The sequence below is a fragment of the Corapipo altera genome, unplaced genomic scaffold (genome assembly GCF_003945725.1).
Source record: "Corapipo altera isolate COAL_440 unplaced genomic scaffold, ASM394572v1 52, whole genome shotgun sequence".
Taxonomy (NCBI): Eukaryota; Metazoa; Chordata; class Aves; order Passeriformes; family Pipridae; genus Corapipo; species Corapipo altera.
The window spans coordinates 4,431,909-4,459,593 of record NW_020884930.1 but is presented as its reverse complement, the minus strand read 5'-3'; the positions used below and the strand labels follow the sequence as shown (position 1 = coordinate 4,459,593).

General features: G+C 35.4%; 1 protein-coding gene across 1 annotated transcript; it reads right to left on the bottom strand.

Moving 5' to 3' along the window:
- On the bottom strand, positions 1 to 27,187 carry TMEM67 (transmembrane protein 67). The gene is made up of 28 exons (XM_027659152.1): positions 27,034 to 27,187; positions 24,999 to 25,087; positions 23,480 to 23,573; positions 21,954 to 22,053; positions 21,439 to 21,508; positions 21,269 to 21,343; positions 20,048 to 20,110; positions 17,561 to 17,715; positions 17,335 to 17,443; positions 15,642 to 15,728; positions 13,619 to 13,684; positions 11,144 to 11,300; positions 10,645 to 10,768; positions 9,353 to 9,458; positions 8,794 to 8,850; positions 8,596 to 8,694; positions 8,013 to 8,111; positions 7,579 to 7,665; positions 6,761 to 6,860; positions 6,520 to 6,659; positions 4,814 to 4,954; positions 4,266 to 4,346; positions 3,667 to 3,783; positions 2,353 to 2,469; positions 2,166 to 2,270; positions 1,807 to 1,909; positions 661 to 803; positions 1 to 205 (listed from the first exon to the last, which is right to left on the bottom strand). The coding sequence occupies exons 2-28, from the start codon at positions 25,053 to 25,055 to the stop codon at positions 125 to 127; spliced, it is 2,733 nt and encodes a 910-aa protein (XP_027514953.1). The 5' UTR covers positions 25,056 to 25,087; positions 27,034 to 27,187; the 3' UTR covers positions 1 to 124.
- Positions 27,188 to 27,685: the final 498 nt, after the last annotated feature.

Here is a 27,685-nt window from a genome sequence, read left to right as displayed (position 1 = left end):
TTTCAAACCCATTACATTATTATTATTGAAAAGTGCTCTACAATTAATCTGCAGATCAGAGATGCTTCGATCATGGACATAATTTCCACAATTAATTCCTCAACGAAGTTTTTCATCTTCTTAATTAAATGAGAAATCTTTCATCCACCAAGGTTTTGGATGCCAAATTCTTCTGCCCAAGTGTATTACGGATAAACCTAAATATCTAAGAACATTTTAGAAAACACGTATGAATGAGGAAATACTTAAAACAGTATGTTTCAGTATCAAACATAAAATAATAACCTTGTATTATCTTTAAATTGTAAATAATATGAGTGAAATAGGTGCTTAACGTTAGCATTTCTGAAACATTTTCTACTACCTTTCCACCCTAAATTATGATAGAATTATGTGTGATTAATTTTAACAGATATTTTTGTTTTCTATTGAAAATTATTTGTAACCTCTTTATTCATGACAACCATGTGAACAAAAGCCTATTTGACAAAAAGCCTATCTGACAAAAAAAAAATCAAAAACTATTTTATAAGTTCTCAGTATAATCTTCTGTCACTGCATACTGCTAATTTACTGCTTAAATTATCAAGTTAACTGTATAAACTGCCAAGGTGACCCATATTTAAAAAAATATTACTTTGTTCTTAAGTTGAAATTTACCTCTTGTTGCAAATATGTCAGAATAGCTGCTAAAACAAAACTTTGGGAAGCCAGATCCACAACGGAGAAAAACAGGATATCGAAAATGAGCAGCGTTGTTTCATTTCCATAGTAGAGAACATCAATGAAAGAGTGTCCTTCATCTACAAAAAAAAAATATTTTTTGAAAAATTACTATTGCTGTGAGTTGCAAGTTTGTGAAGTTCTTCAGTCCATGCTGAGAAAGCTGGTAAGAAAAAGGGAACTCAGAGCCATAGCTAGTTAATGATATTCTGTGGCAACATAGAGCTAATTGTGTCCTTCTATTGAAAAATAACACAAACCTTTTCACTTATAAAATGGTGTAATACTGGTGGAAAACAACAGGAAAAACCTGCCTACCACACGCAACTCTATTCCCTCCTGAAATCTCAGATTGTTTAAAAAGGTAGTTTTAAACAACAAACAGATGTAACTGTCTTGTCCCTGAAACTTCTAGCAACTGTTAGCTCTGGCCCCAACTCAACAAAATAATAAAAACATATGCTTAAAGCCTTACTTAGGAGGAGGTTCAGAGCTTAGCATTATCTTTATTTATTGGTTAACAGTGCCCAAAAAAATGGGTCTTTTAAGCTTAAAATACCTTTTTCATAGCCAAAGTGCTCTGGACCATTTATCCACTTCTTTATCTTATCAAAAAGCACCATTTCTAAAAAAGAACACTTAAGCAATTACAGAAAACATATTCTTTCCCCTCTTACTACTTTTTCAGAAAAATGTCCAATACAAGTTTGATTGGAAACAGTGTATTTTCATTAAAAATTGCATATGTCCTACTACCATGAAATCCTGATTTATATCTGAACTTCTGGGAACCATGAGAGTCTCAACAAACAATATATCAAACAATATATTTCTATCAATGCTTATGAGTATGAACTGTATCCTTTCAGTTGCCTAAAAGAGAAAACATCGCAGATAAACAGTAAATTATAAATAGGATTTCTGTAACCTAAAGAACTTCTCTTAAATACAGAGACCCCTCACAAGGGGTCATTTAATGATCCCTCCTGCTGTAAAGTCCAGTTTAGATTGTAAATCCTGAGAAAGAAATCTACACAGAAACCTAGACACTTAAAATAGCACAAATACCACAAATATTTTTACCATTATAAAAAATACTTTTCTCTATTGGTTCCATGAACTCCATGCCAAGAATCCGTTCAAGCAGCAACTTATCTTTAACAATATAATCCATTTCTTTATGAACCTATAAGAAAAAGAAAAACAATATTTCTTGTTTCATGATTTCAAAGAAAAAGTGCTTTCTACAAAGTGAGGCACAGCTACTTAGACCTTTATGAATGAACAAAAAGCACTGGTCTATTCCAAGACAAAAATAAATACATAACAAAAAAGGGTTTTTTGTTTTTAAGAGCAGTCTTGCTGTCTTTCAGATTTACAGTTTTTAGTCTCTACTTAGTGTAGTGATATTTTCCTTAATATAGTAATGTCAATATACATACGTGATCAATAAAAGAACCAAGAAATTTGTTCATGGTGTTGTATGCCCTTGTGCTTTGTTCGAAGGTATTTGCAGATGACTCCAAAAGCCTTGCAGGACCACGTTTCTGAAATATAACATGACTATGACTCCAGCAGAAAAATTACATATTTTAAACAACATTTAACGAATACCAGTATCTCACTTACTCTTGTTAGGGTTTCATGAATCCAGTCATAGTGCAGTCGCATTTTTCTTGAAATGGAAATCTGAAATGTCTGCCCATCTGTGTTCGGTAACAAACCTCTCTGACTACACAGATTTTCCTATACAATCAAAGCAATTATAAATTAACATTATCAATGTCATTCATAGACCCAAAACAAGTCAAAAGCTTTTCATCTCCTCTCTTTCATATATACATAGCACTTAATAACTCTAAGTATTTGAATCCATTGCACTCTTGTTTCTAGTACAGCAACATTTTCTTAAGACATAAAATCCTGACCCCTGCTGTCACAAAGTCATATTCCTCTTTTCAACTGTGTTCAGTTCATTACCTTTTAATATATCTTCTAATATTCACTCGGAAGACCTTTGTTTTAGGTTTATTATTTTTTTCTATACTCGTCCTGCCTTTTTTGGTTGTTTGTTTTGGATTCCTTACTTTTTCCATATGTTTTCCGGGTCACATTGAAAAAAATGTCAGAAACTCCCAAAAACTGAAAAATTTGACAACCCCTGTTTACCCTAAAATTATATTACAATAAGTGTTTAGGAAAAAAATTATTGGAACACACAAGTCAAAAACATTATTAAAAGGTTACTCTATATTTCAGTGTTTGAGATTTAATTTTCACATGGTTATGGTTTTTTTCTGTCAATTATCACTAAAATAGCAATACCCTTTGTCTAAGGTACTTTCTTCTTAGTTGTCACTAAAAAGATGCAAGATATCATGGCATTTAGTGCAAAATCTCTGAACATATATTAGACATTTTACATTTACCTGATCTTGCACCAAAGATACGACATACGACAAACTAGAAAAAATACTTGTAGAAATTAATTTCTGTAAAGAAGAAGTTATATCACCATAGTAGAAGAGATGGAATAAAAGAATTTATTGGTGGAGTAGATGCTTCTTTATTAGGAGTTTTCCAGATTTGTGTCTTTATGAAACCTTTTTGGTATGCAACTTTTTGAATGTGGCCATGATCTTATGAAAATCTTGAATATTAAAAAAGAAGGTTCTTAAATACATGAAATAAGACTTTTTAGAGAAACGGGAATTTCATATCTTTGAAGTCTGAAGAAGTAATGAGAGGAGATAGTGAAGAAGATGAACAGCTAGTTAAAACAACTATTGAGTCATAAATTTACATATCAACACCTGCTATTGTGTGCCTAACATAAGTTGGTGTAACGGAATGCACAACTGCAGTTCCACAATGCAAAGATCTGAGGGTTTTTATGTAAGATAAATAACCAGAGCAGGTGTAAACTTTAATAATTTTACTTACTGCTTCTCTCTTTAGGTTCGTATTCATTTCTTCCATATTGGTATCTGCGTGTCCATGCACTGAGCGACCATGGATATAATAACCAAAGCAGTTGTGTGACAAGAGAAACACTGAAATCTAAGAGGTAGGGGAAGAGCAGAATACTTTAATTAACAGTTATAATTTTATTTTTGAACTTTTGAATTCACAATGAAGATCAGCCAGACCAGCCAGCCCTTCTATATATACAAAGTAGGTAAGTACCAAAATAAACATGGGAGAAAAATATTTAGTAACTCTTTTACTGATCAGTTTTATCTATATGTAGCTAAAACACACACTAGCTTCAAGTTTAGTTTATCAACAGCAAGGATCATTACTTAATTCCACTGAGCCATAAAGTTAAACCTATGGTTCCAGAACCCTTTTCAAATTAAAATTTAACTGAAATCTTGCAGAGTTCACCAATAAAGTGAGCCGAAAGAAACATTGACTTTGGCTGTTAGCTAGTAATATCTGATTAAACTAACAGAATAAATATTATTTAATATTCTTAAAACTATCTTACGTATTATTCAATTTAAAATGTCACTGTACAACCGGCACAAAGAAATACTTACATTGCTCACGCAACACAAGTCAACAAATTGGCTGATCTTATCTTCAACAAATCTTTCATAAAACACAGAAAAAAATATAACCTGAAATAAATCAACCAAATTTTCTTGTATTAGTTCACCAGATTTGACTTCATTAAGCAATTAATTTCACAGTTTAACACTTAAAAATGACAGAATTCTGTAGTCTGTCAGAAGGATTGACCTTTATGAAATGGGATTAACATACTTCTTCTAAGAAGTAAAGTTGTAGCAATAACCTGCTTTTCATTTTGAACTTGTGAGATCCTTGAAAGTTGTTTAAAATAAAACAAAGTAGTTGCATAAATTCGCATCTTTGAGAAATTTAAAATTTTGACTATGAAGTAAGATGTCTCTACCTCAGAAGGTTCATTTTGAGTCCAAAAGGTGTACTATGCTAAAACAACTAAACAAAAAGTTAAGAATGCACCCAGTGCTATGATAAACTGCATGATTGTCCTAGTGATATATTCTAGCTTCCAAGAACCAGTCTGAAAATGGTAATTCAGTATGTCATGTGTTTCACATACCTGTAGGATGGCAATGGCTATCCAGAGTGCAACAGACACACCAAATCTTAAAATGCGGCTCCAAGGAGCTACGTAGCTCTCACTGCTTCTTGTAAGACTGGAAGAAGCATCCATTAAAGCCAGGTTTGAAAATCCTACCACCTGAAGAGGTAAGAAGGTCCATATAACAAAAAGAGGCAATGAATAGTACTAATTAGGATCCTGTTGTTCCCATCATAGCAGGAAGTAAGAAAAAAATTAGGAAAACTGCACCTGGGAATAGTAGCATTTTCACTATGATAGAGCTCAATTGTGCGATCCAGTGTCACTACTGAGAAACATTACAAACATAAACTGTACATATATGTGTTGATACATAAATTAAAAACATATGCAGCTAAATCTCACAAAAAGTCAACATTGGTTTTTACCGAAAAACTCCACAAGATTCTACTGTTGGACTGCATAGGGATATTATTTCTGTCAAATTTCAGCTCTTTGGTCCTATATATTCCAGTGTTAGAACAAATTTTTCATGTGTTTTGCAACTATAAGAAACTCTTTTTTTTGTTTCTATTGAATAGAAATATATTTACCCTCCACTATCTGTATGGCTGAATCTATTTTAAACCAAAAATCTGGAAAAAGTCCACAATAAAAAGATGAGACGACCATTATGTCTTGAAGCACTTAACTGGTGAAAATCATTCAAAACTGAAGCTGCACCAGAAATACAGTTGCGGAGGGTTGACCATTTCCTCATGATCATTTCCTCATGTCCTACTGATTATTACCTGGGAGAAGAGACTGACACCACCTCACTACAACCTCTCTTCAGGTAGTTGAAGAGCATGATAAGAATACGTGCTCTCTTGTCTACCATTCTTTTCTTGTAACAAGGCACCTAAGCTGCTCCTGGCCTGTAGGTACCAACAGCAAAAATGTTGATGTATTGAATGAGGAAAGTTTGGGGTTTTTTGCTGTATTTAATTTTATTGTATTTAATATTATTTAATATTATTTAATTTTATTTAATTTAAAAGAAAAATTTAAAAACAGAAGTATAAAATTGAGTAAAAGTATTAAACATATGTAGAAGAACCTCACATAAACAACTTATAGCCACATGCTTTAAGAATACTTCCCCAAAATAGAAGTAATTATTAAACTACAGAAGAAGCAAACCAAAATGTTTTTTAAAAGGTAAAGCACAATTTCTCACATACCCTGAAGCTGTGACTGAAGGCATACTGCCATCAGGAATGGAACTTCCTGCATTATAAAAGGGCACTGTAGCAAACGACCAGGAAGGAAACCAGAAACAAAGCTGTAAGCTTTGAAGGGAGGGAGCTAGTAGGCAAATAAAGAATTGAGTGTGTACACAGATTTATCAGTCTCTTAAGCCATTTAGGGTAACTCATTACCTTAAAAAAACCCCCAGCCAATTAAAACTAATAAGGGTGTTTAGGGTATTTAAAGGTTGGGGTTTTTTTAAGTCTTCCTTAGTCAAATATTGCAATGATCTATCCATACATATAAAATAAAAAAATGCGTTAAAGTAACTATTTCACTAAGTTACATGTTTTCAAGTGAACTTGAAGGTGATCCACTGCTACCTCAGGGAATGCAAGAATTAAAAACCAGACTCTCAAGTTACACTCTGGTTGTGAATCATAAAAAATAAATAGCAACAACAACAACAATATTCATCATAGTAGTTATACTACCTCCAAAAAAAAAAGAACTGCAAGCACTTGAAAGAGGGGATTTATCTTCCTCACTGTCTGAATCTCATTCCATTCATTTGCTATAAAATATGTCCTCCATATGCTCACAGGTGCAGCAGCACTTTTAATAACACCTTCACCTAAAAAGAGTACATACAATAAAGCTCTGAAATTTAATACTTGAGAGTAATACCAGAATTTAACCAAAGCTGTTTATACAAACAAACACAGTTTGAGTTACCTTCAACTGCCTTAAGAACTTTGCCTTTAGGTCTTTCCCAGTCAATAAAGAAAATATCTACAGTAAGTTGTGAAATCAGCAACTGTAAGAATTGCAGAGCCTAAGGAAAAATAAAAAGGAGAAATATAAGAAGTAAGGACAGCAATAGCATGAAAGATGAAGAAACAATCATTGAATTCATTAAACATAACAAATAATGTCTTGACTATACTTGAGACAGCGACGTTATTACCAACTTTCGATATTTTTTTTTAATTTAAAAGCTTGGAATAATGATAAGTCATGTGATGATGTCCAAAATTACAAACAAAATACAGCAAAGTAACAAATTCTAAAAACCTGTTTCCTCATAACATATTAACCTGTATTATGAATTCCAATAGAATTCCATATAATATCCACAACTAATACAATATTTGCATGTCCCATGAAGACAGAACAATGATCTCTGAATTCTAAATATTTGAATATGTTATTTGAATCCATCTTCTTTTTAATCAGGAACTGACAGCATTTATATTCTGCTTCAAAAGAAAGCACTTTCTTCTTGATATGATGCGATTTTATTTGGGTTTCTTTAGACCTTTTATCCTTGAAAGAATGATTTTTCATAGACAATCTTCTTTAGACATTTGTTTCCCTATTACGACTCCACAAAATAAATTTCTACGGGAAAATTATTTAATTATTATAAGAACATAATTGTTTATGTCTATACATTAATAAAATGAACTGTACAAGATGTTTAAAACCAAGCTTAATTAAAATATGCAGAAGCATGTTAACATGTATTTAATGGTGAGGAAAAAAATATTTACCTTTAAACTAAATGCACATGCTACGTACGTAACAAAATCTTCTTCTTGAGATGGAAGCGGTAAAAGGACAGAGACAAACTGCTGAGCCTATAATTGAGAAGTTATATTGAAACATTGCACATGGCATATGTAAAAACACAGTAAGTGCTTAAAAGTGAGTAAGCTTTTGCAGAAAAAGATCAATATTTAATGTGAAATCATTTAAAATGTGTAAAATAGTTTAAGTGACTATTAAGCAGACTGCAAGTACAATGAATCCTAAGGAAAAGAAACAGGTGAACACAAAATTTAAGCACACAAAACAGAATATGATATAGAACTTGCCTCAATAGTCTGACCAGAAAGGAAAAAAAAAAAAGAAAATTAATCTTCATGTAAAAATATATGTAACATTAATAGGTTTTCGTAGCACTCAAATCTGGAAGAACACTTACTTTGAAGAATACAAGCCAATAAATCCCTGTGCCCACTGTGATGATAAAGAAAACGTTGGCAAGGTCTCCAGCATAAAACAGTAAGAACTTGAAAACTGTCTGCAATTATAAAAACACACTGTAGAGATCTGTAAAGCTAATTAAGTGATGCATATATACATTCATATAAAATGTTATGCAGCTCACACAAGAAACTCTAATACTGAAAAGGAGCCTTGAACAAAGCTTTTCTACTGTGGTCATATATTTATGGTATATTCACTGTCTGAAACTTCTAAATGCTAGTCTTTGTCCAAAAAAGAATTAATCTGAACACTAAGTCCACTCAACTGATCAGAACAGCTCTGTAAATACCTTTATTTTTACCAACAGCATATTCTGAATGACAACATCAGAATCAAAAAAAATGCAAAAACCTATTTGCTGAAGTGAACCTAACTCCCGGGCAAAGCTCTACGCAGCTGGGCTAGAAATTATTTCAGTTAGCTTAAGAAACAGAATACTTATAGTCACAGGGAATCATAGCAAGGTCTCATTAAAGGGGGCAAGAAATGTCCCCTTTGAGGTTGCCAGCTGTTTATACCTGCAAGTCAATTATAGAGCTTCCTGTACGCCTCTTCCAGCCTGCAGTCTTGAGAAGGGACCATAGCACTGCGAGCCCACCCAACACACCCAATGCGACCTGAAAATAATGAAAAATTATTTGAGATATTTTTTAGAAAGCAAAAAATAGAAGTTAATAATTCATTAAATCAAGAAATTAAAGGGAATTGCAACTTACATCAGTCTGAATCCGAGCCTCTGACTGATCCATCTCATAATTGACTGAGAATGAAACCTGAGTATTAAGATGCAAAAAGTAAATATGCATAAAAATTCTGAAATGCTACAACTATTACAGACAGTGGTAGTTTTCACACTTTTATTTTAAATTAAACTATAGGTGACCTGAAATGTTTGTGCCATGACAACCTCCTCTTAGTGCATTGCTTTAAACAAAAACTCATTTCCTTGCATAAATTATTGCTTTCAGTGTCCTGCATAAAGAATACTTTTCCCGTTATTTTCTGTGCATATAATTTTATTTGAACTGTAGCCTAATTTAGCATTATACAACCAACTTCAAACTCTAATTATTTTAAGTTAAAAAAGACTCAATATAAATTAAAAAGAGAATGCTTTTAACCACTTTGTTTAAAAGGCTTAAGTTTTAGTGAAAACTTAAGAGCAGAATTAGAAACTGCCTCAAAATGTTCACTCAACTGGAAAACTGGAATTTCCAACAGACCTAAAAGTATGATTACCAAATCAATTTGATTAAGATAGCACAAAGATCTCACCATCACACTCTGGATTTCAGGGTTTTGGACAAGCACATCTGTGTAAGCAAGAGTAATTAGAGGAGGGTAGATAGTTCCTCTCTGCATGTGGGATACCAGACGAATACTGCAGAAACACAGAGTATGATTAAATGAATGAGTGCTTCAAAAGCATTCATTGAAACTTGTACTAATAAGAAAATACTAAGAGAACAGAACAATCTGATCAATAAAATGTGAGTTTCAAACCCACTTCACATTTTAAAAGCAATTGGAGTGTACAAAGGCATGTACACAAATATATAAAAAGAAAAAGCTGGGAAGGAAGGATTGTTCATTTGTAAGAAAATACCTGAAATGACCTTTACCTGCCTGCTGACATTAGGATAGCTGTAACTCAAGCCAATTCCATAAAGTAACTTTTCTCAAAACATTACAGATTGACCTTTCTTATGTGTATTTTGAATTTCTGGCATTATCCTTTTCTTGAAGGGGATGGAAGGGTGTTCTTCTAAGATACATAAACTAATCCTTATCTTTTGAAATGATGTAATATGTAATTCTTGGTAAATCGAGTCAATTAATCTCTTGGGGATGGCCCTGTGCAGGGCCAGGAGTTGGACTCGATGATCTTGTGGGTCCCTTTCAACTTGGTATTTTCTGTGATTCTGAGAAGATTATTACTTGTATGGGTCAGTACTCAGAGCTACTCAGCAATCTTTTAACTGATAAGTTGAAAGAGAACTGAAAGAAAAGGAAGATACCAATTTCTTGGCAGTCATCTCAGAAGACATTACATCACATAAAGAAGAAAAAAAAGTTTCTTTCAAAATATATTCCAACTTAGATTAACCATCAGTAATGAGCCTAATATGCAGTCTAACATTTTCAGTTAAATGACTACAAGCCTATTCTGGCTTGTATAACAGAATAGGCAACAGGTTGTAAAAATACTGCAAAAAAAGAATACGGAGTATAACTATACATCCTTGTATAGTCAGCAAAACACACAATGAAAAAGAATTAACAGAGCTTTTAGGTCTTTCCAGATGACACCTGCTTGCTTCTAAAAGGTGACCGAATGCCTGCTAACATGGTCTGATCTGCTGTACCTATACCATTAGTCAATGTTTTCTCACTCACTCATCAGAACAACCTATGGAAATTCATGCCATTTCCACGTAGGCAATGGAGAAAGAAGCACATATTATATATTAGACATAATAAAACAACTTTCTTTTGAGACAATAAAATGCAGACTGTGCAATATTGGCTTTATTTTCTATGTACTATATATTATATGAATGAATCACCTTATTGCTATTTCGCTAGCAATCCGAATTACCCTTGGTGGTTTTCCCAAGTCAGTCTCTTTTCCACTAAGCGTATCCACCAAAAAAAATCGACGAGTCAAAAGCCAGTTGTTCATATTACTACCTTTGAAAAAACATGACAGTTTCACACAGATAATTCAACACAAAAAGACATCTACTAGAAATGACACATATAACTGTATAACACATAGAACTATTGAGGATATAAAATTGTTTATTTTCAACTTAAACAAATACACAATTAAATGAGATTATTTTATTTGTGCATAGTATCAATGGGAACACTGCATGTGACCAAAGCTTATACTTAAACTATCAGAACTTGCCCACAAAATATTAAATTCTTTAAATGGAAACAAGTTGTGGTGTGTTGTGGTATCTTTAAAACAACTTAGTAATAGTAATGAATGTAAATTATTTCTATTTAAAGTTATTCAGATTACTTAAATTCAAAGAAATGTTACTGTGATAGTCTTACCTTGATTAACAAACTTTTCATTGTATTGAAGATTCAAATTTAAAACTGGTACATCCCAAAGATGTTGTTGTCCATTGTCGTCATTATATTCAAGGAACAGGTCATAAAAGACTGGATTAGCAAAATCCAATAAAATCTTAGAAACTGAAATTTTGCACTACAAGAAAAAATGTTAAAATAAAAAGATCACTTTAGCGATTTAATTATTTTATCGAGTTGCAGATTCATTCCCTACAAAACTATTGTGCAATCTGTCCCACTTTTTCACAGAAGACAGAGTCACAGAATCATCAAGGTCCCCCCTGAGCCTCCCTTTCTCCAGGCTAAACAACCCAGTTCCCTCAACTGTTCCTCACGAGACTGGTGCTCCAGACCCTTCACCAGCTTTGTTGCCCTTCTCTGGACTTGCTCCAATACTCCAATGTCTTTTTTGCAGGGATGAGCCCAGAACTGGACACAGCACTCCAGGTGCAGCCTCACTAGTGCCGAGTACAGGGAGACAATCACTGCCTTCGTCCTGCTGGCCACACTGTTTCTGATATAGGCCACTGGCCTTCTTGCCCACCTGGGCACACTGCTGGCTCATGTTCAGCCAGCTGTCAAACATCTTTTCTAAGAGGGAACTTTCCAGCCACTTCCCCAAGCCTGAGCGCTGCATGGAGTTGTGACTCAAATGAAGGACGTGGCACTTTGGTTTGTTGAATCTCATACCATTGTCCTCAGCACACTGATTCAGCCTGTCCACATCCCTCTGCAGAGCCTCCCAACCCTCCAGGAGATCAACACCCCATATCCAACATGGTGTCATCTGCAAACTTGCTGAGGGTGCCCTCGATCCCTTCATCCAGATCATCAATAAATACTGAGCCCTGGGGAACCCCTGGCCACCAACTGGATTTAGTTCCATTCACCACCACTCTCTGGGCCCAGCCATCCAGCCAGTTTTTCATCCAGCAAAGAGTATACCTATCCAAGACATGAACAGCCAGTTACTCCATGAAAATGCTGTGGGAAACAGTGTCAAAAGCTATCTGGACATGGTATCGGGCAACCTGCTCTAGGTGGCCCTGCTTGAGCAGGGGAGTGGACAAGACGACCTCCTGAGGTCCCTGACTACCTCAACCACCATGACCGTGTGAAGAAATTAAATATGAAAGTAGGTGCATATATGAATAACCAGGCAGTCTTTAAATACTCATTTAACATGTCAACCATGTTTTCTCCAAAGCTGCAGGAAAGAAAAAAAAAAGTATTGCAACCCAGGAAAATAGTTACATTAAAAAATACTCAGTAGGTTATTATTTATTGGTGTATATATTCAAACCCAGTAATACTAACTGTTAGTAATACTTAACAGGTTCTACAAACTCAATATATCAAATACGTAACATTTTAAAGATCAGAAAAAAAATAATCATACTTGACTAGTTCAATGATCGTAAATAGAAAATGTTTTCATTCTGTCTGAAATACTGAAATATGGATTAAACAAGGTTAAACAATATGGAAGAGTTAAAATATTTAACACTTGTCAATGTTATTTGGTAAACACTTTAGATTTCACAGACTAAAGCTTTGTATTACCCTACCAAACTTTCACATTACTCAAGTAGCAGCCAGAGTTTATGTATTTTTACACTGCAACACATAATATGGGTAATGGTTTTGAATGTAGATAAGTTGATAAACAGTATTAATATATAGGTATGAGATGGTGTGCACACATAGGGAGTTTTATAAAAATAAATATGTTTCTTTCACCACACCCTGCCAAAGAGACTATATCACCTCCCCATTTAACACGTTAAATGACAAAAATTAATGAAACTTTATTGTTGGCAGAACCATGTCTGGGGCTGACTGAATTTAGCATATAAGTATACACTAACTCAACTACTCTATCCCCTCTTTCCTTCCTGCTGTTTAGTCAGGTGTGAAAACTCCAATAGCTTTTTTCCATAGTTGAGACAACTAAAGAACCTCTTTCCTCTGATGAGTCATCTGTTCGTCCTTCTCTCTGTATTGAATTCACTAAAATCAGGGCACACATTAAAGAGTTAACAGGGATAATACACAGGCATGGCTTGATGGGATTTGCCTTCTTGCTGTATGAAACCTGGCCAAAGGTGGCAAAAGGAAAATTAGAAGATATGATGCAAAGTATATGAGTGTCAGAATTCAGGCATTGTGTTCTTCCACTGCTAAGTCAGCAACCTCAGTAATATAAATGCCAGCTTAATTTACTTTGATCATGCTATGTAATATACAAGTTTTGTGATGTACAGTTAAACAATTTAAAAAACCCCACTTAGTCAATAACAAAAAAAATTAAAATAAGCACCAGTTTCACAAGAAAGAATTTCATGTTGCAGCTTATGGCTAAACTGCAGATGTCCTTCAATATACACTGAATTACTAATGATGTATCAAGTAACTTGATTCAAAATTTAGAATAGTGTTTTATATCTTACTTACACTTTGTTGGTAAGTTGTTCCAAATGTATAAGCTGCATCCAATTTAGTTTCTGTATCAGGACAAAGCTGAACAAATCATAATAATAATTAAGTCGATTCAAAATTATCATTTTCTCACATGAAAAATATTTACAGGTACTTCAAGCAGTTTATGTATTCACAGTTCTCACAAAAGATATTCTGTTCTATTTTTTAACAGAAGGAATATTTTGAAGAGTAAACATGATTATTTATTGCAATAATATTGGTGTTCTTAAAATGTTGGTTTAGCTTATTCATACTTGCATAGAATTTTTAAGTTTCACTGAATCTGTGGACAGCAGCATCCAAACAGGCAAGAATAATCTTTTTGGGGACTGAATGTTCAATGCACTGTGCTACCTCAAGCTTTATTAGTGGCTTCTGCTAAATTCAAGAATCCTGTAAGAAAAGGAGTTCACATTCATATTACACTATTTCTCTCAAGCTGGCATTATCAGAGGATTAAAGTCACAGCAAGTAACAGAATTTTTTCCCTTATTTTACTCTAACACTTATATTTTCTGTAAAGAACAGCAGATTCAGCTGAATGGCATTTAGTGAAGGGCATAGCCATTTTCCCAAAATGAAAATCAAGTCTAAATTTATATAAACCACAATTCTGCTAGTGTGAAACTGAAATTCTGGGCATTGCTACAATTATGCACTGAGACTGCTTTAGCACTGTAATGTCTTATCATCACACACAATCTATTACATTAAATGAAGCTTTGAATGGAAAAGATATTCCTTTCCTATTGGTTCTTGATAGCTATGAAATTCTTTGCCTTAGAAAATTAATATGCCCTAATGAACCTTAAAATTTACCTCAGAATGTATAATTTTCTATGTATACTAATTGTCTTAGTAACCTGTTCTCTCAGACACTAGTTCTCCTTAAAACTGGAGAGGCAGACACAAGACGGTTCACCCTGAGACAGTAACAAAAAAAATAGCAGTCACTATTTAAATCCTGAATGTCAGCTGCTCTTCTGTAGACACTGCAGCATTTGAAGTGACACACTCCAAGAGTGACATGAAGAGCCTAGAAAAAGGGACAGAGAATTCCCAATTGTTCTTGCTAGTATTTCTATTGTTGCCTGCCAAGGGAAATACTGAGAGTGCTTAGATCACCACTAGACTACTAAACAAATTCTACTCTGTAACATGTGCTGCAGCTGCCCATTTCTCTTGCTGATAAGCTAATTTACTACTGTACTTTTCACTTGTTGCTTACTTGTAATTTTCACACGTTATCTATATAGCATGGTACTGCTGAAGTAGAATGTCTGTGTGTACCACTGAAATCTGAGGGTAGCATATCCAAGGGTACTGTCAATCTTCTAGCCAGTGTTCCCCATTTCTGTGTAAAGCCTCCCAGTAAGTATTTATAACTTTCTGTTATGAAAAAGACAGGCAGATGTTGGCCAAAGTGTACATTTTATGTTTCAAACCAAAAGAAATAAGCAAACAAAAAATCAAAAGAGAAGTGAAAGAAAAATGGGGTAGTAGATCAGGTTTCCTACCTCTTTTGACAGTGACAAAATCACCGATTTGCTTGTTACCCCCATAATGTTTGCAAGCAGGTGACAACATCCAACAGGGACATACTCATAGAATCGTCTATAAACATATGTGGACTGAGAGCTAAAAAACACACTTTTCTCAACAAGCAAAAGAGGTCTCATCAGAAACTACACACATGGGTAACTGTGCTGAAAGGAAGAAAGAGATGGCTGGTTCTAAGTGACAAACATTATTTTTCAGATCTTTCCAATATTCAAAAGTTATATTGGTACAATGGATGAAGGCAACGTTGATGAATTTATACCTTTCATTTTGTAGAGATCATTGATCAAGAATCAAGGGCTATTTTCCCTAATGTAGCTCTACAGTTATGAACTGTCATTAGTGTAGTAACCAAACTCTTGGCTTTTGTATTAATTTGACTAAAGGCAATCAGAAAGTTATGGTATCAAGGAAAGATAACTAAAATGAGACATACCTGTAAGATGCCTCCTTCCAAACTTTGCCATTTAAGAAAGTTTCCTGCTGCATCAAACGAGGCTGCAATAAATTGCAGCTTCACATCCTGATGATGAAAAAAAGATAAAGAAACAATTAAATTGCCCTAAAGTGGACATACATGTTTTAAGAGAATGCTGTCTCATCGTTTTATGCTTCCTGAAACTTTCAGCATAATCCTTCAATTTTTTCCCTTTTGATTTTGTTTTAAATATTGGTTTTGGTAGTTATCTTTTTCAAAAAAACTCCCTACTTTACCATACTTCTACAGCTTCACTGGAAAAAGTTCCAAAGGAACTTCTGCACAGGTAGACATGCCCTGAACTAATCAAAAATCTATGCAGATTTCTAATGTAGACTATGCTGGACCTTAAGGGCCTCCAGGACTTTCAGTGTTAGGAAGAATAACGAGTATTTTAGTTGTTGAAACAACTGCAGCATTGCAACATTGTTTAATTTAAAACACAGCCTTTTAGAATATGGCTGCAAAAGACTGATTTTATTTTTGAGTCAATAAGAAAACTCTCAATAAATTTGGCAGTATAATTGACAAATAGGTTATCACTAGCACTACTTACCTTCTGTGATTAGCTTAACTTGAATAAACTATTCCAGTTATTCTATTTTTACAGTGAATCTGTAAAATAAATCACTTCACTGTTTGATTTACTATTTGATTCCTTCATAAAACTGTGCCAGTTAACAATCTACTTGTAGCAGTCCATCCCTCCTAGGGATGGATATATTGCTTTGTTAACACTGAAATGATTTGGTTTTCTCACCTCTTTTGTTGTTTGTTTTTTTCCCTAACTCACTGTAGGAAGAGGAAAAACCTGGAGTAATACACTGAATCCATCTCTGATACAACTCAGCTTGTAGAGATTTGTAACAAATATTACAGTTGGTATAAATGAAGTAGGGAGAGCAATGCGTGTGTACACAACAGAAGCAACAGAAAGAAAGGGTTAAACACCACATAACAATGATGAAGAACACTATTCCCAGCAACAGAGCTGAGAAATGGGTTGTGATAAAACCGTGGCACAGATAAATTGTCAGCAAAAGACTCTGCACTTTGGTATCCCAGGAGGGTGGCAGCAAAGTTACAGCACACCACATATATCCCTCTTCTTCCAATTATCTCACCAGGAAAACTGAAAAAAGGATTAATGTATTTCAAACAAGGAAAAAAGACAAAAAACAACTTTGCTTCAGATTTATGAAGACTGAAGTAAACAAGACTGAAGCAAAGGACAGTGGCAAAACAACTAGTAACTCCTAAGGGGTTAGGATTTGTCTAATTACTAGTCCATTGCTGCCAACCCAGGACCTTGAGGACACAACAAATGCTTAATAGCTGACATCCTCTGCTCTGTGTCACACAATTGATCCTAGTTAGACCACTCAGGCAAGCACATTTTGGCCTTATGAGAATGTGGGTATGAGAGCATAAGCAAAGCAAATGTGTGAGTGTCAGTAAAATCATCTTACTAGACATTATTTTACACAAAGATCGCCTTCTTCTTCCGTAAGACCTCACAATGAGTTCTGTTACTCTGACTGCCTAAAATATATCTTTAGTAGAGTCACAACTATAATAAATCTAAGCCTCTCTGTGTGATTATGTCTTGTTCCTAATGCCTGCTTCCCCATGTCTACTACCCAAAACTTACCTTATCTCTTCCTTTAAAACTGAAGGTTGTAGGGAAATGATTTTTCTCAAGCACTTGAGATGCTAGTCCTGGTTGATCACCATAATATAGCCATGGAAGATTATGCCTCCTGAAAAGAATTACAATGTTTTCTCTAAAGAAACATAATATTTTTCATCAAAGAACATTTAGAATAATTTTCATAAAATGCTATTAAAGACCAAAAGTTATGGAAAAGGCAACTTACCAGTAGGCTATTGAATGAATGATGCCTAGTCTTGCTGTACCGATAAAAATATATTGAAATAAACCACAGGCATCAGTACTTGAAGAACTCAATGAGTTCATATTCATCACACACATATTTCCAAGAGCTTGGCATGCTGTTACATTTGAGTACAACTGCAGTGTAGAAACACAAGAACACACAAAAGTATTTAATTACCCTTCCTTTTGATGAGGCAATCATAAAATTAATTTTATTTTTAAGATGCCACTCCTAAACCCTTGTTTTCACTTAAAAGGAATTTTGTTTTGTAAACACCTAGTATTTTCTCCCATGTATTCAGGTATCATATTTTTATAGGTCTGCAGATGGCAGTGTAAAATCAATACTCTCTCTTTTTCAGTTTATTTTAGTTGCATCAGCTATGATGTGATGATGTGACAGAAATGTCAAAATCTGCATTTAGAAAACAAAGTAAGAATCAAAATGTTTAATACCGCTTAGGCTATACGACAAAGATGACTCCATCAAAGAGCTCAGACTGACAACTATAGTTGCATGTATTGTAAATATCTTCTTTTCAGTTTTAGTACTTTTTCTATCCTGCTGTTCCTAAACTATGTTGTATCTATACCTTGTTCAGTTTTGGCAAACAAACCAGTGCTAAGTGCTAGGCAGAGGTGATGCCTGGCATCTCTGTGCAGTGATCACTGCACTAGTGCTAACTTGCCACCTCCTTACTCCCTTTGTTTGGGTCAGATCCGTGGCTGCACATTACATTCAGGCAGCACCTCTGAGTTGCTGAGCAGCCTGAGGACACACAGGACAAACTTATGTTAGCAATGAGGACAGTCTCAGTTGGTGAAAAAGAATAGGACAAGTAGGAGAATACATCTCAGAGCTGTGTTTATGAGATGATGATGGGAGCAGCCACAAAGGTGATCTGGAAAATACTGAACAAGAGTCTGATGAGACACTGACTGAGAGAACACCTGTCATCCTAGGAACTAGGCCTGGGAATCTGAAACATCCTTGAGAAGTGCAGGTGGGTACCTAATGTCTCTGGTACATCACAGACCTCCTGAGATACCATCAATAAACACAAAACCAAGGAACTGTAACAGCAACTTATCATCTGGAAGCATGAAAAAGAATCTAGAGGAGGGAAAACATTCCAAAAGAGTAGGAATTAGCAACTGCTATTGACTGTTGTAGATGAAACAGCACAAAAACAGTCTGGAAAAAATAAAAACTAGCCTGAGAGAATATAAACCACCATCTATTGGCTGCTCCAGGTGGTGCTGTCCTGTACCGCATTATGTCTCTGTGATACAAAAATTACTTACTTTTTATCCAAAATGGAGAGTGACCTCTGTCCTTGCCTGTGGTCTCTCTTTTTCAATCTATCACACAGAGAATGTCCTCTATACAAACTTTTCTATGAGCTCTCCTAGGCAACTTATCAGATCATGCTGGGGATGCCCGGCTGATTCCAGACTCTGCAATGTGGATCATCTTTGAAGTGAAACTTCACTGTCATCAATTTTGAGGCCCCACTTCTGGGTGTGGTTTAGTGAGTATGGTACTGGTACTATTTTGAATAATATATATACATAGGCATGCATATAGGTAAGTGATCCTAAGCATATTTGCTGCTTTACTAGTGATCATTTTGTAGTAGATTGTAATATTGAAATATATGCTTGCTGCTACTACTGATTGCTGCTACCACTGGAACACACATATACTTGGTTTATTAATTGTAGGTATACTCACTTTACTGCAGCTATTTGTAGTAATCTCTAACAAGGAAATGTAGGAAATAAAGGCTCTGTGTGCTTGTGTATTATGGAATTCTGCAAATCCACTACTGTGATCTTCAGAGACCAGTAAGCCAGGTAACCCTTTGGGATGTGACAGATTGGAAGAAAAAGTAGGGCTTGAGAAGTTAAAATCTGATTTTGAGGAGTGGAATGCAGAAGGAAAAGGAGCATGTGTGATAACAGAGTTGGTAAAAAAAAGAGGCAGAGGCATATCCCCTTCACAAGTGTCTGTGATTCTCTTGCTGCACCTACTCTTCCACCCATGTTTACTGTCACCCAGAGCAACATAATGGCAAATAACACTTGCATACACAAAGCAAAACTAAAAAGGACGGTTCTATGGTGATCCTTCTACATCACAAACCAAAATTAATAACCAAAAGTCAAATACGAGGTAAAGACCAGGTGCCAATCAACACTGAATATGTAAGAAGTTAATTTTATGAGTGATCCCTTCCTGGATATGCTCAGTGACAGTTCACATACTGCTGACTAAAGTGGGATTTCTTCTTTAACCCCATTCATCTTGTGAAAATTCCAGCCCTGTTGACTTGCATTAACATTGACTGCCCTCAATATTATTTAAAAATAAGCAAGGTAACTTCCAAAAGTTAAAGTGCCATGCTTTTATAGAGGGTTCTACTTCTGTAGAAAAAATCAAACTGCAAACGTTCATGAAACTCACCCAACAGGCAAAGGCTGAGGACTGCAGGTTTTTCAGAAACCACGCAGATGTCAGTGTTATACCCTGTAAATAAGGATTTTTTTTCACTGTCTTTGTTCACAACAATTTATCCATAACGTAACAGTCCGGAAAACTAAGGCAGCTAAAAGATGCTACTTATTTTTTTCTAAGAGCTTTCTGTCCTTTGTAAATGTCTCAGTCAAACAATATCAGTTCAAAACACAACCATAACGCAATAATTTCTTTCACTTCACTAAATTAGACAAAATATACAGAACAAGATGGAATATTTAAGCTTTCAATATGGATTTTGAGGACAAAGAAGTTTTCTTGCACAATGCAAGTACTAGCAATATCACAGGTAAGATGTTGAGTTGGTAAATTTAACTCAGGACCAAATTTACCAAATTAATTATTTCAAAACCTGTTTTTTATAACAGCTCACATTTGAACCAAACAGTGTTCGTAAATACTGTAAGCCACCAAAAAGACATATTCTCAATAAAATATTGTTTACAAAATGGCATTTTCAGGAAGCAAGACCATTATTTGATACCAGGAAAACTGAAGACTGCTTTTTACTTTCTTTCAAGCAGTAGCCTTTAACATCCATTCATTTAGGAAGTAAAATACATTTCTTAACCACATAGCATTTCCTGAATTCAGAAAATGGTCCTAACTGTGAGCAGATTTCACAACAAAAGTTCATTAGCTAAAATACCTTCATTCTTCTCCATAGAACATATTTTCATTCATTAGCCAATTCAAGAGTTCAGCAACTTCATACAGAATTTCAAACTTTTGAGATGTCCATTTTCTTCTATAAGCTCTAAGCTGAAGATGTAAGCTCAATCCTTATATGTTCTTTCAAATGTTTTACATAAATACCAATTTTACATAGTAATAAAAACTCTTCAGCATTTTTTTGTGATACAAGAGTGTGCTTTAAATGCACACAATTAATACAAAAGACCACATGCTACTTGTTTTGATACTGAAGTCATGTAAATTACTTCTTTTTTTCAGTTTCCAAGAGGCCATGAATTTTTAAAACCTTACCCTGTTAGAACAGTGCTTGCCTGGTCTCCATACCTATACTCTATCTTGATGCAAATCAGACAACAAAGTACCACCTTTTTTTTTCAGGATTGGAATTTAAAATATTTACTAAAAGTAAACAATGAAGAGAGTTTAAAAATGTTTTAGAATAAATATACTCACTAGCTGTGCAAAACGAACAGTTGCAACTCCCTTTGGGGGTAAACTTTCCTGAGCAAAGAAACACAATCCCCCAGTCTGAAAGAAATAAAAGAATAAAAAAATAGAAATTTATACACTTGTCAAAATAACTTTTCTCTGCTGAACTTCAATATAATAACCATTCTACTTACCAGAATGTTTGGGCTGCTGCAGTCACAAGACTTGCTTACATGGATGAATGTTTTTTCACATCTTACACACCTATGGATCACAAACATGAAGAATGCACTTAAAATGCACTTAAGTATAAGATTTGTTACTTAGTGAAAGTTGATTACATAGCATGCCCAATAACAGTGTCAGCGGCTTCCCTAGTTCTGAAATTCCAAAGTTATTACCTATTTGTTTCTACTATTAGTGAAGTAGAGAACAAACCAAATAGTTAATTATCAAAATAAGAATTCTATTTCTGCTTCCAATTCAAAGCCTCCTTTCTAGTAACAATAAAGCCAGACAAACAAACCAAGCCGCTGGTCATAAAAGGACTTCAGTGAGCACAAAACAGTTTGATATGGAGCTGACGATTTCCAATTCACTGCCTTCAAAACTGTCATCCCGAAGATTCAGACAATTCCTCAAGAATGTTCCATTTAAGCAGAGCATGACCCGTTCAAATTTATCATCACAAAAGGCAAAGAACACCCACCTACTTCCCGATGCATCTGAAGCAGAGAACGACTGCTCACTTCCATTACAATGTATGCACAATGCTTTGTTAAGCAAGATGCCATCGATGCTTCTTTCCACTTCAGTAGAAAGGAAAAGCAACTGTGATAAAATTGCACAATTCACAGTATGTCACACAGATTAAGAAAAGTGTGAAAAAATAAAGTGTCTGTGCAGATCTACAATAAATTCAGAGAGTTTATTCTGAAAAAATCAAGAGCACAACTTGCAAATAATATCCACTATGTGTGTATGTGTACACTGTGTATAGCTAGGCACATGCAGTTTAAATTTAGTGAAAATGGCAACATTTCATGTGTAGTTTTTTTGTTCTTTTGCTATTAATTCTGAACCAAATTTCAAACCAAGACTTCACTGCACAGCAAAAATTCAAAATGTCAAGCTTACAAATTACTGGGAAAAAAATAACTAAACTTCATCTGAAATGATTTGCATGAAATGATTCATGCAAATGTCACAAATCTCAAGTTTCAAAACTGCATCTTCCAGCAACTAAATCATTTAGCAAGAGATTTCAAGTCTAATTACAAAAAAACCCCAAACCAAATAAAATAATAAAAAAATGACAATACTAATGTTCTTCCTGCATGTTAAATTACAGAATCAGCATTGCTCTCAACATTTTACTTTAAAAGCTCAGAATGTATTTTGTAACTCTCATGAAGTTTAAGGAAGAAGACTGGTATTCATTGTTTTTCAGATTCCTAGGAAATTTAAAATTATTTATCTGGAAAACATTGATTCTCCAACATACTCTGTTAGAAATGTAACTAAAGTGGACATTTAAAATACTTATTCAAAGAATTATATCCATCCCATGCCTTTGAAAATAAAGAAAACCAGGGGTCCCAAGAGCTCTTATGTTTTATACTCCTGATGAAAACTGTACTTTGTTTTTAGGTTTTAACTATGCAAAATAAACAAAAATATAATAACAACAAACACTAATTAATGTTTTAATTTTAACATTAAAATTATTCTTCTGTCTACTGAGATTCATCTGCAACTAAGTAAGAAGCAAAGTTATTGGGAAGCACAGCATAGAAAACCACAGATAGAGGTGTGTGTCTCAGGGGAGCAGGAAATCCAGTGATACTAACACACAGCAGTTTGCTTGGCTTGCTCAGGCTGTTCTCTTACATGTACTCTTACATATAATTCCTTTCTGCTTTATATACTTCATAACATTGTTTTTATTCCAATTTTAATGGTTCCATCCAGTGCCAATAAGTTTAAAGGAAGTGATACATCAGTATTCATTTTTGGAATGTTTACATAGTAATTTTTATTGCAATGCACAATGGTACAGATTTATCTGTTGTCTTTCAGGAATGACAATTAAGATCAAGAGGAATGTTGAATTTTTGCAACAGATATATAAACATACATCAAATTTCCTTTCTTATTTAACAGAAGAGCATGTCTTAGTAAACTTAAATATATAAAATAAGCACTATCATCTCATAACTTGCATAACATTTTTACCTAATATTTCATTATTGGGGCATTTACATTTTCCTTCCAAAGTCAGGCCTTTAGGGCAAGTAATACAATTCCACCCATCCTGAGTAACTCCGCTCTGAAATAAAATGTAAAACTATTAGAATTTTCAAAAACATATAGATCACTCAATGTCTGTGAAGAACTGGCCTTATCCAGACATTAGTTACAGAAAATGTGTTCAGATAAAACATTGATAACATTCATGAAGCTTTCAAAGACAAATAAAAGGCTAAACAATCTGGCAAAAGCAATTCCTATGCAGACACAGACTAAAAAGAAGTTCAGCTCTTCTGAACCTGTTAGCTCACACTCTTCAGTGAAGATAAGAGTTAAAAGTAGAAGGTTTAAAAAGAGATATAGACATCCTACACTGGAAAAAGAAAAATAACTAAACATAATAATAGACATATTTGCATATAAATACATGGAAGTAATGGATATGGAGGAGTTCTAAGTTAAGCAGCTTACATAATTGCATGGAATTTTGTACATATTCAAACAGTTCACATCCACACTTACTTTATACTATGAAGTAACTGCACTACAGATAAAAACCAAAATGTTACTCCCTTCTCCACTATCATCATTTTATCTTTGCAAAAGCCTTGCCAGTAGATCAAAGACAAATACCACCAGTGCAGGAAAGAGAAAGAAATAGCAAATGATCAAATCACCAAAGGATATTTGTCAATGTCTTTGTCTAACTTAGCAAGTAAATGCAAAGAAGAGAGAAATTACCTACAGTGCCCATTACCCATTAAACACCCAACTCAGGCAACTAAGCTGGACTCTTAAGAGTTCTATAGTTATTGAAGAAAGAGAAGTATTTGGGAAGGCTTCACCCTGAAAAGCTGATTTGCTACAAAAAAATATTTCTCTATTTACTATGACAGGAAAAAGCTGGTTAAGTCTGGTGTCTCTGGCTCAATGCTCAAAATTATAGCTTAATTTGTCAAGAATGGTAGAAAGAATTGACCAAACTACAAAGACATTTGTAATTAAAGTAACAAAATAGTAGCAGCTCATTTTGGAGTAAAAAGAAGTATTGGGGCTACAAAGATACAGCCTAAATATTACAATAATAGGATTTGTATAAATAATCAAATAAGATACCTATGAACTGAAAACTACCTTTGACATTCTACAGAGCTGTGTGGGCAAGGATAACATAAAGCAGAAAGAAAAAGCATTGGAAGGAAATTAACATTTAAAATATTCTTATTTTGTCTGCAGGGTCAAATTTGTAATCAAAAAATGCCTGCAAAATCATAATAATAAACACTTCTAAATTGAGAAAAAATACTACATATTAAATATATGAATTACTGCAAATACTTCTAAACTGAAAAAAATACCTGTAAGTATGGTCTTAAAAATTCCAAAGCAAAGACCATAACGCAAAAGTATTTTAAATTAATGAAAAATAACTTGCAGTCAGGATGAAATTTAAAATTAAAAAATTATTATTATTATGGTAAAGCATGAAAAGTTCAATACCCACCATGTTTTCTGGGCATTTTTCACAAGTAACAGAGAACCCACCATTACTGGAAACCATCCTGTATCCTGGCTCACATACACAGGAACTACCTGAAAAAAACAAAGCAAATGCACTTTTAATATATATAAAACTGACTGTTTTTTACAGAATACTAAGAACTGCTGTTGTTCCCAAGAGATCAATATGGATTATTAGACAGACACATAAAACACCCGAGATGTGGATGAAAATCATCTTGCTTTTTGAAAATGTCCATGTTACGATTCATACACAGATATTTTAGGAAAGTGTTACAGGGCTGACTGATCCACCAAGGTGCAACAGGAATCCTGAGCTTGTGTTTTTTGTGTTCTTTTTTTAAACCAGATATAATCTCTCCATCTAAATCTTGCCACAGTGACTTTCTCAGCCCATTCTCTCTCCAACACCAGCATTATATGTTTGTATACAGTTTTGACTATTTCCACAGGAAGTCAGTCTTAAAACCAAAATATGTTTAATGTTTATATTCAAAGGTTTTTTAAAATTTAACTGTCGTATGTGAAGCTGTTTTAAATTTGCAAAGCTTTCAAAATTGTGCATGGGGATCAAACTTTACATTGAATGGTTTTTAGTAACTAACAGAATATACCTAACATGTTGTATGAAATGAAACACTACTTTCATAGCACATCATTGTGCACATCTGCTAGTCCTCAGCAACTTTTTTTTTTAGAAACCTTTTCAGTCTATCAGACTTCTCACCATAATTTGAAACACATACTACAAACCAAAACTGATTATATGTACTAATAAACTGTATTTATTATTACTTAAGTTTATTGGACTGTGCATGTAAAAATAACGTAAAATTCCGTGAAAAGTTTAATAGCCTTAAAGTACATCCTCATGGGATCAGTTGCACAGAAACATTTGTCAAAGAGATGAACTACTCATAATTATAAAAAAGACCAATAGGATTATGTCAGTGAAAAGCTATGAGTTGTGATTCCACTGTGACAATACCTAAATTTGTAGGCATATTGTTTGATGGCAGAATCCACAGTGACGAGTTATCGAGGGAGTGTATGGGCAGACTTGTGCAATGACAAGTGGAATTCAGCCATGATGCAAAGAACAGGCTAAATGTCACCTACCTACACTGCTCCAGTCAGATGCTCCAGGAAAAAAAATAAACCCTTGACCTCCACCTGGAATTTCTCTCTCCCTGAAGCCCCTGATTTGGAGGAAGATCCAGACTAAGGGGAATTATGGATCTAGACACCCACATTATAAGATGTGAAAATGATTACAGGGTATTTTTGCTCTGTAAGTAAACTATAGGATTACTCTTTTAGGGTGCCATATTGGTGGCGAAGAGGTGACCAGCTTTTACACAGCAGTTGTGAAAACAGCCATCCACATCACTGCTTCTCACTCAAGTACCAGCTCTGAAGAGGGATGCTGTTGGGTCTTAATCTCAAATTTGTGTCTGTATATGACAGTGAACTCCCACTCTTATCCCCTAAAGAAAGCGACTGACTATCTGGATTTTTCATCTAGTACTGTCAAGGTGTGTTGTATCCGCTCCAAGCTCACGTGTGGGACTCGGACCAACAGGGGCACAGCCTGAGGATCTCTACATCTCACACATTCAACCTCTAACAAGCAGTTTAAAGTTACCGAAGTGTTCAAGAACATAATTTCAGGGCTCTGTGAGATTTTACCAATGAAAACGCAAATACTCATAATCATACAAATGCCTGAGGAAAGAAAGAGTATTAAGAAAGGCTTTATTAAAAAAGGCTTTATTTAAAAAGCCGTTTCTCAGGGCTGTATCTGAGACACATCTCAGCTGTGCTGCGCCCACTTGGGTCTTTGCGGTATCGTGGCGCTTTTCGCTGCCTTCAGACCCGCCCCTGAGAGCTACCGTTTCACCGCCACGGCGTGAGCCCCGATTTTGCGCCTCCCGCTGCTGGGAGTCGGATTCAGCGCGGAGCCACCCGAGCCCCGATCGGCCCCGGGCCCGGGCAGCGCCTCCTCCCCCCTCGCTCACCGCCGGCGCTCTGCCGCTGGTGGGCTCCGCAGGGCGCGCAGGCCAGGCGGGAGCTGTCGAAGTAGCGGTCGGTGGCGCAGGCGGCGGGGCGCTGGAGCGGGACGGAAAAGGCGCGGGCGGGAGGCAGCGCCACCGACACCGCCACGAGCAGCGCGGCGGCGGCGGCGGCACCGCAGCCCCCCGCTGCCATGGCCACCGCGCGCACCACCGCTACGGCGAGCGCCGCGGGCCAGCCGCCGCAGTACGCGAAGCGTCCGCGGGGTGGGCGAGAGGGGAATGGTACAAACCCGGGATTAGGGTGTGGGCTGCACAGGGGTTTGTTTGTCCTTTGGGAGATTAGGAGGAGGACACAAGAGGACGGCGAGTCCCGGATTACGCTTTCCTGTACCTCGTCTCTAGAACGGTGTATCATACTAATGTAACACTTGTTTGTAACTTCCCCCCTGTGAGAGGAAACCGGTAACAAGGTGAAAACACAAAATGCCTAGAGGAATGGATACACAACCGAAGTAACTCCCCTTTACCTCTTTCACCTTTGTCAGGACGTTCTTGTTCCCATTCCACAGAATGACAGAATGGGTCAGGTTGGAAGGGACCACAGTGGGTCATTTGGTCCAACCTCTCTGCTCAGACAGGATCATCCCATGGCACA

Coding starts and splice junctions, on each gene's coding strand:
- TMEM67 (XM_027659152.1), bottom strand. CDS start 25,055: ATGGTTTCCAGTAATGGTGGGTTCTCTGTTACTTGTGAAAAATGCCCA. Junction 2,271..2,352: donor TTCATGAAACCCTAACAAGA/GTAAGTGAGATA, acceptor GTTATATTTCAG/AAACGTGGTCCTGCAAGGCT. Junction 206..660: donor TGACATATTTGCAACAAGAG/GTAAATTTCAAC, acceptor AAATGTTCTTAG/ATATTTAGGTTTATCCGTAA.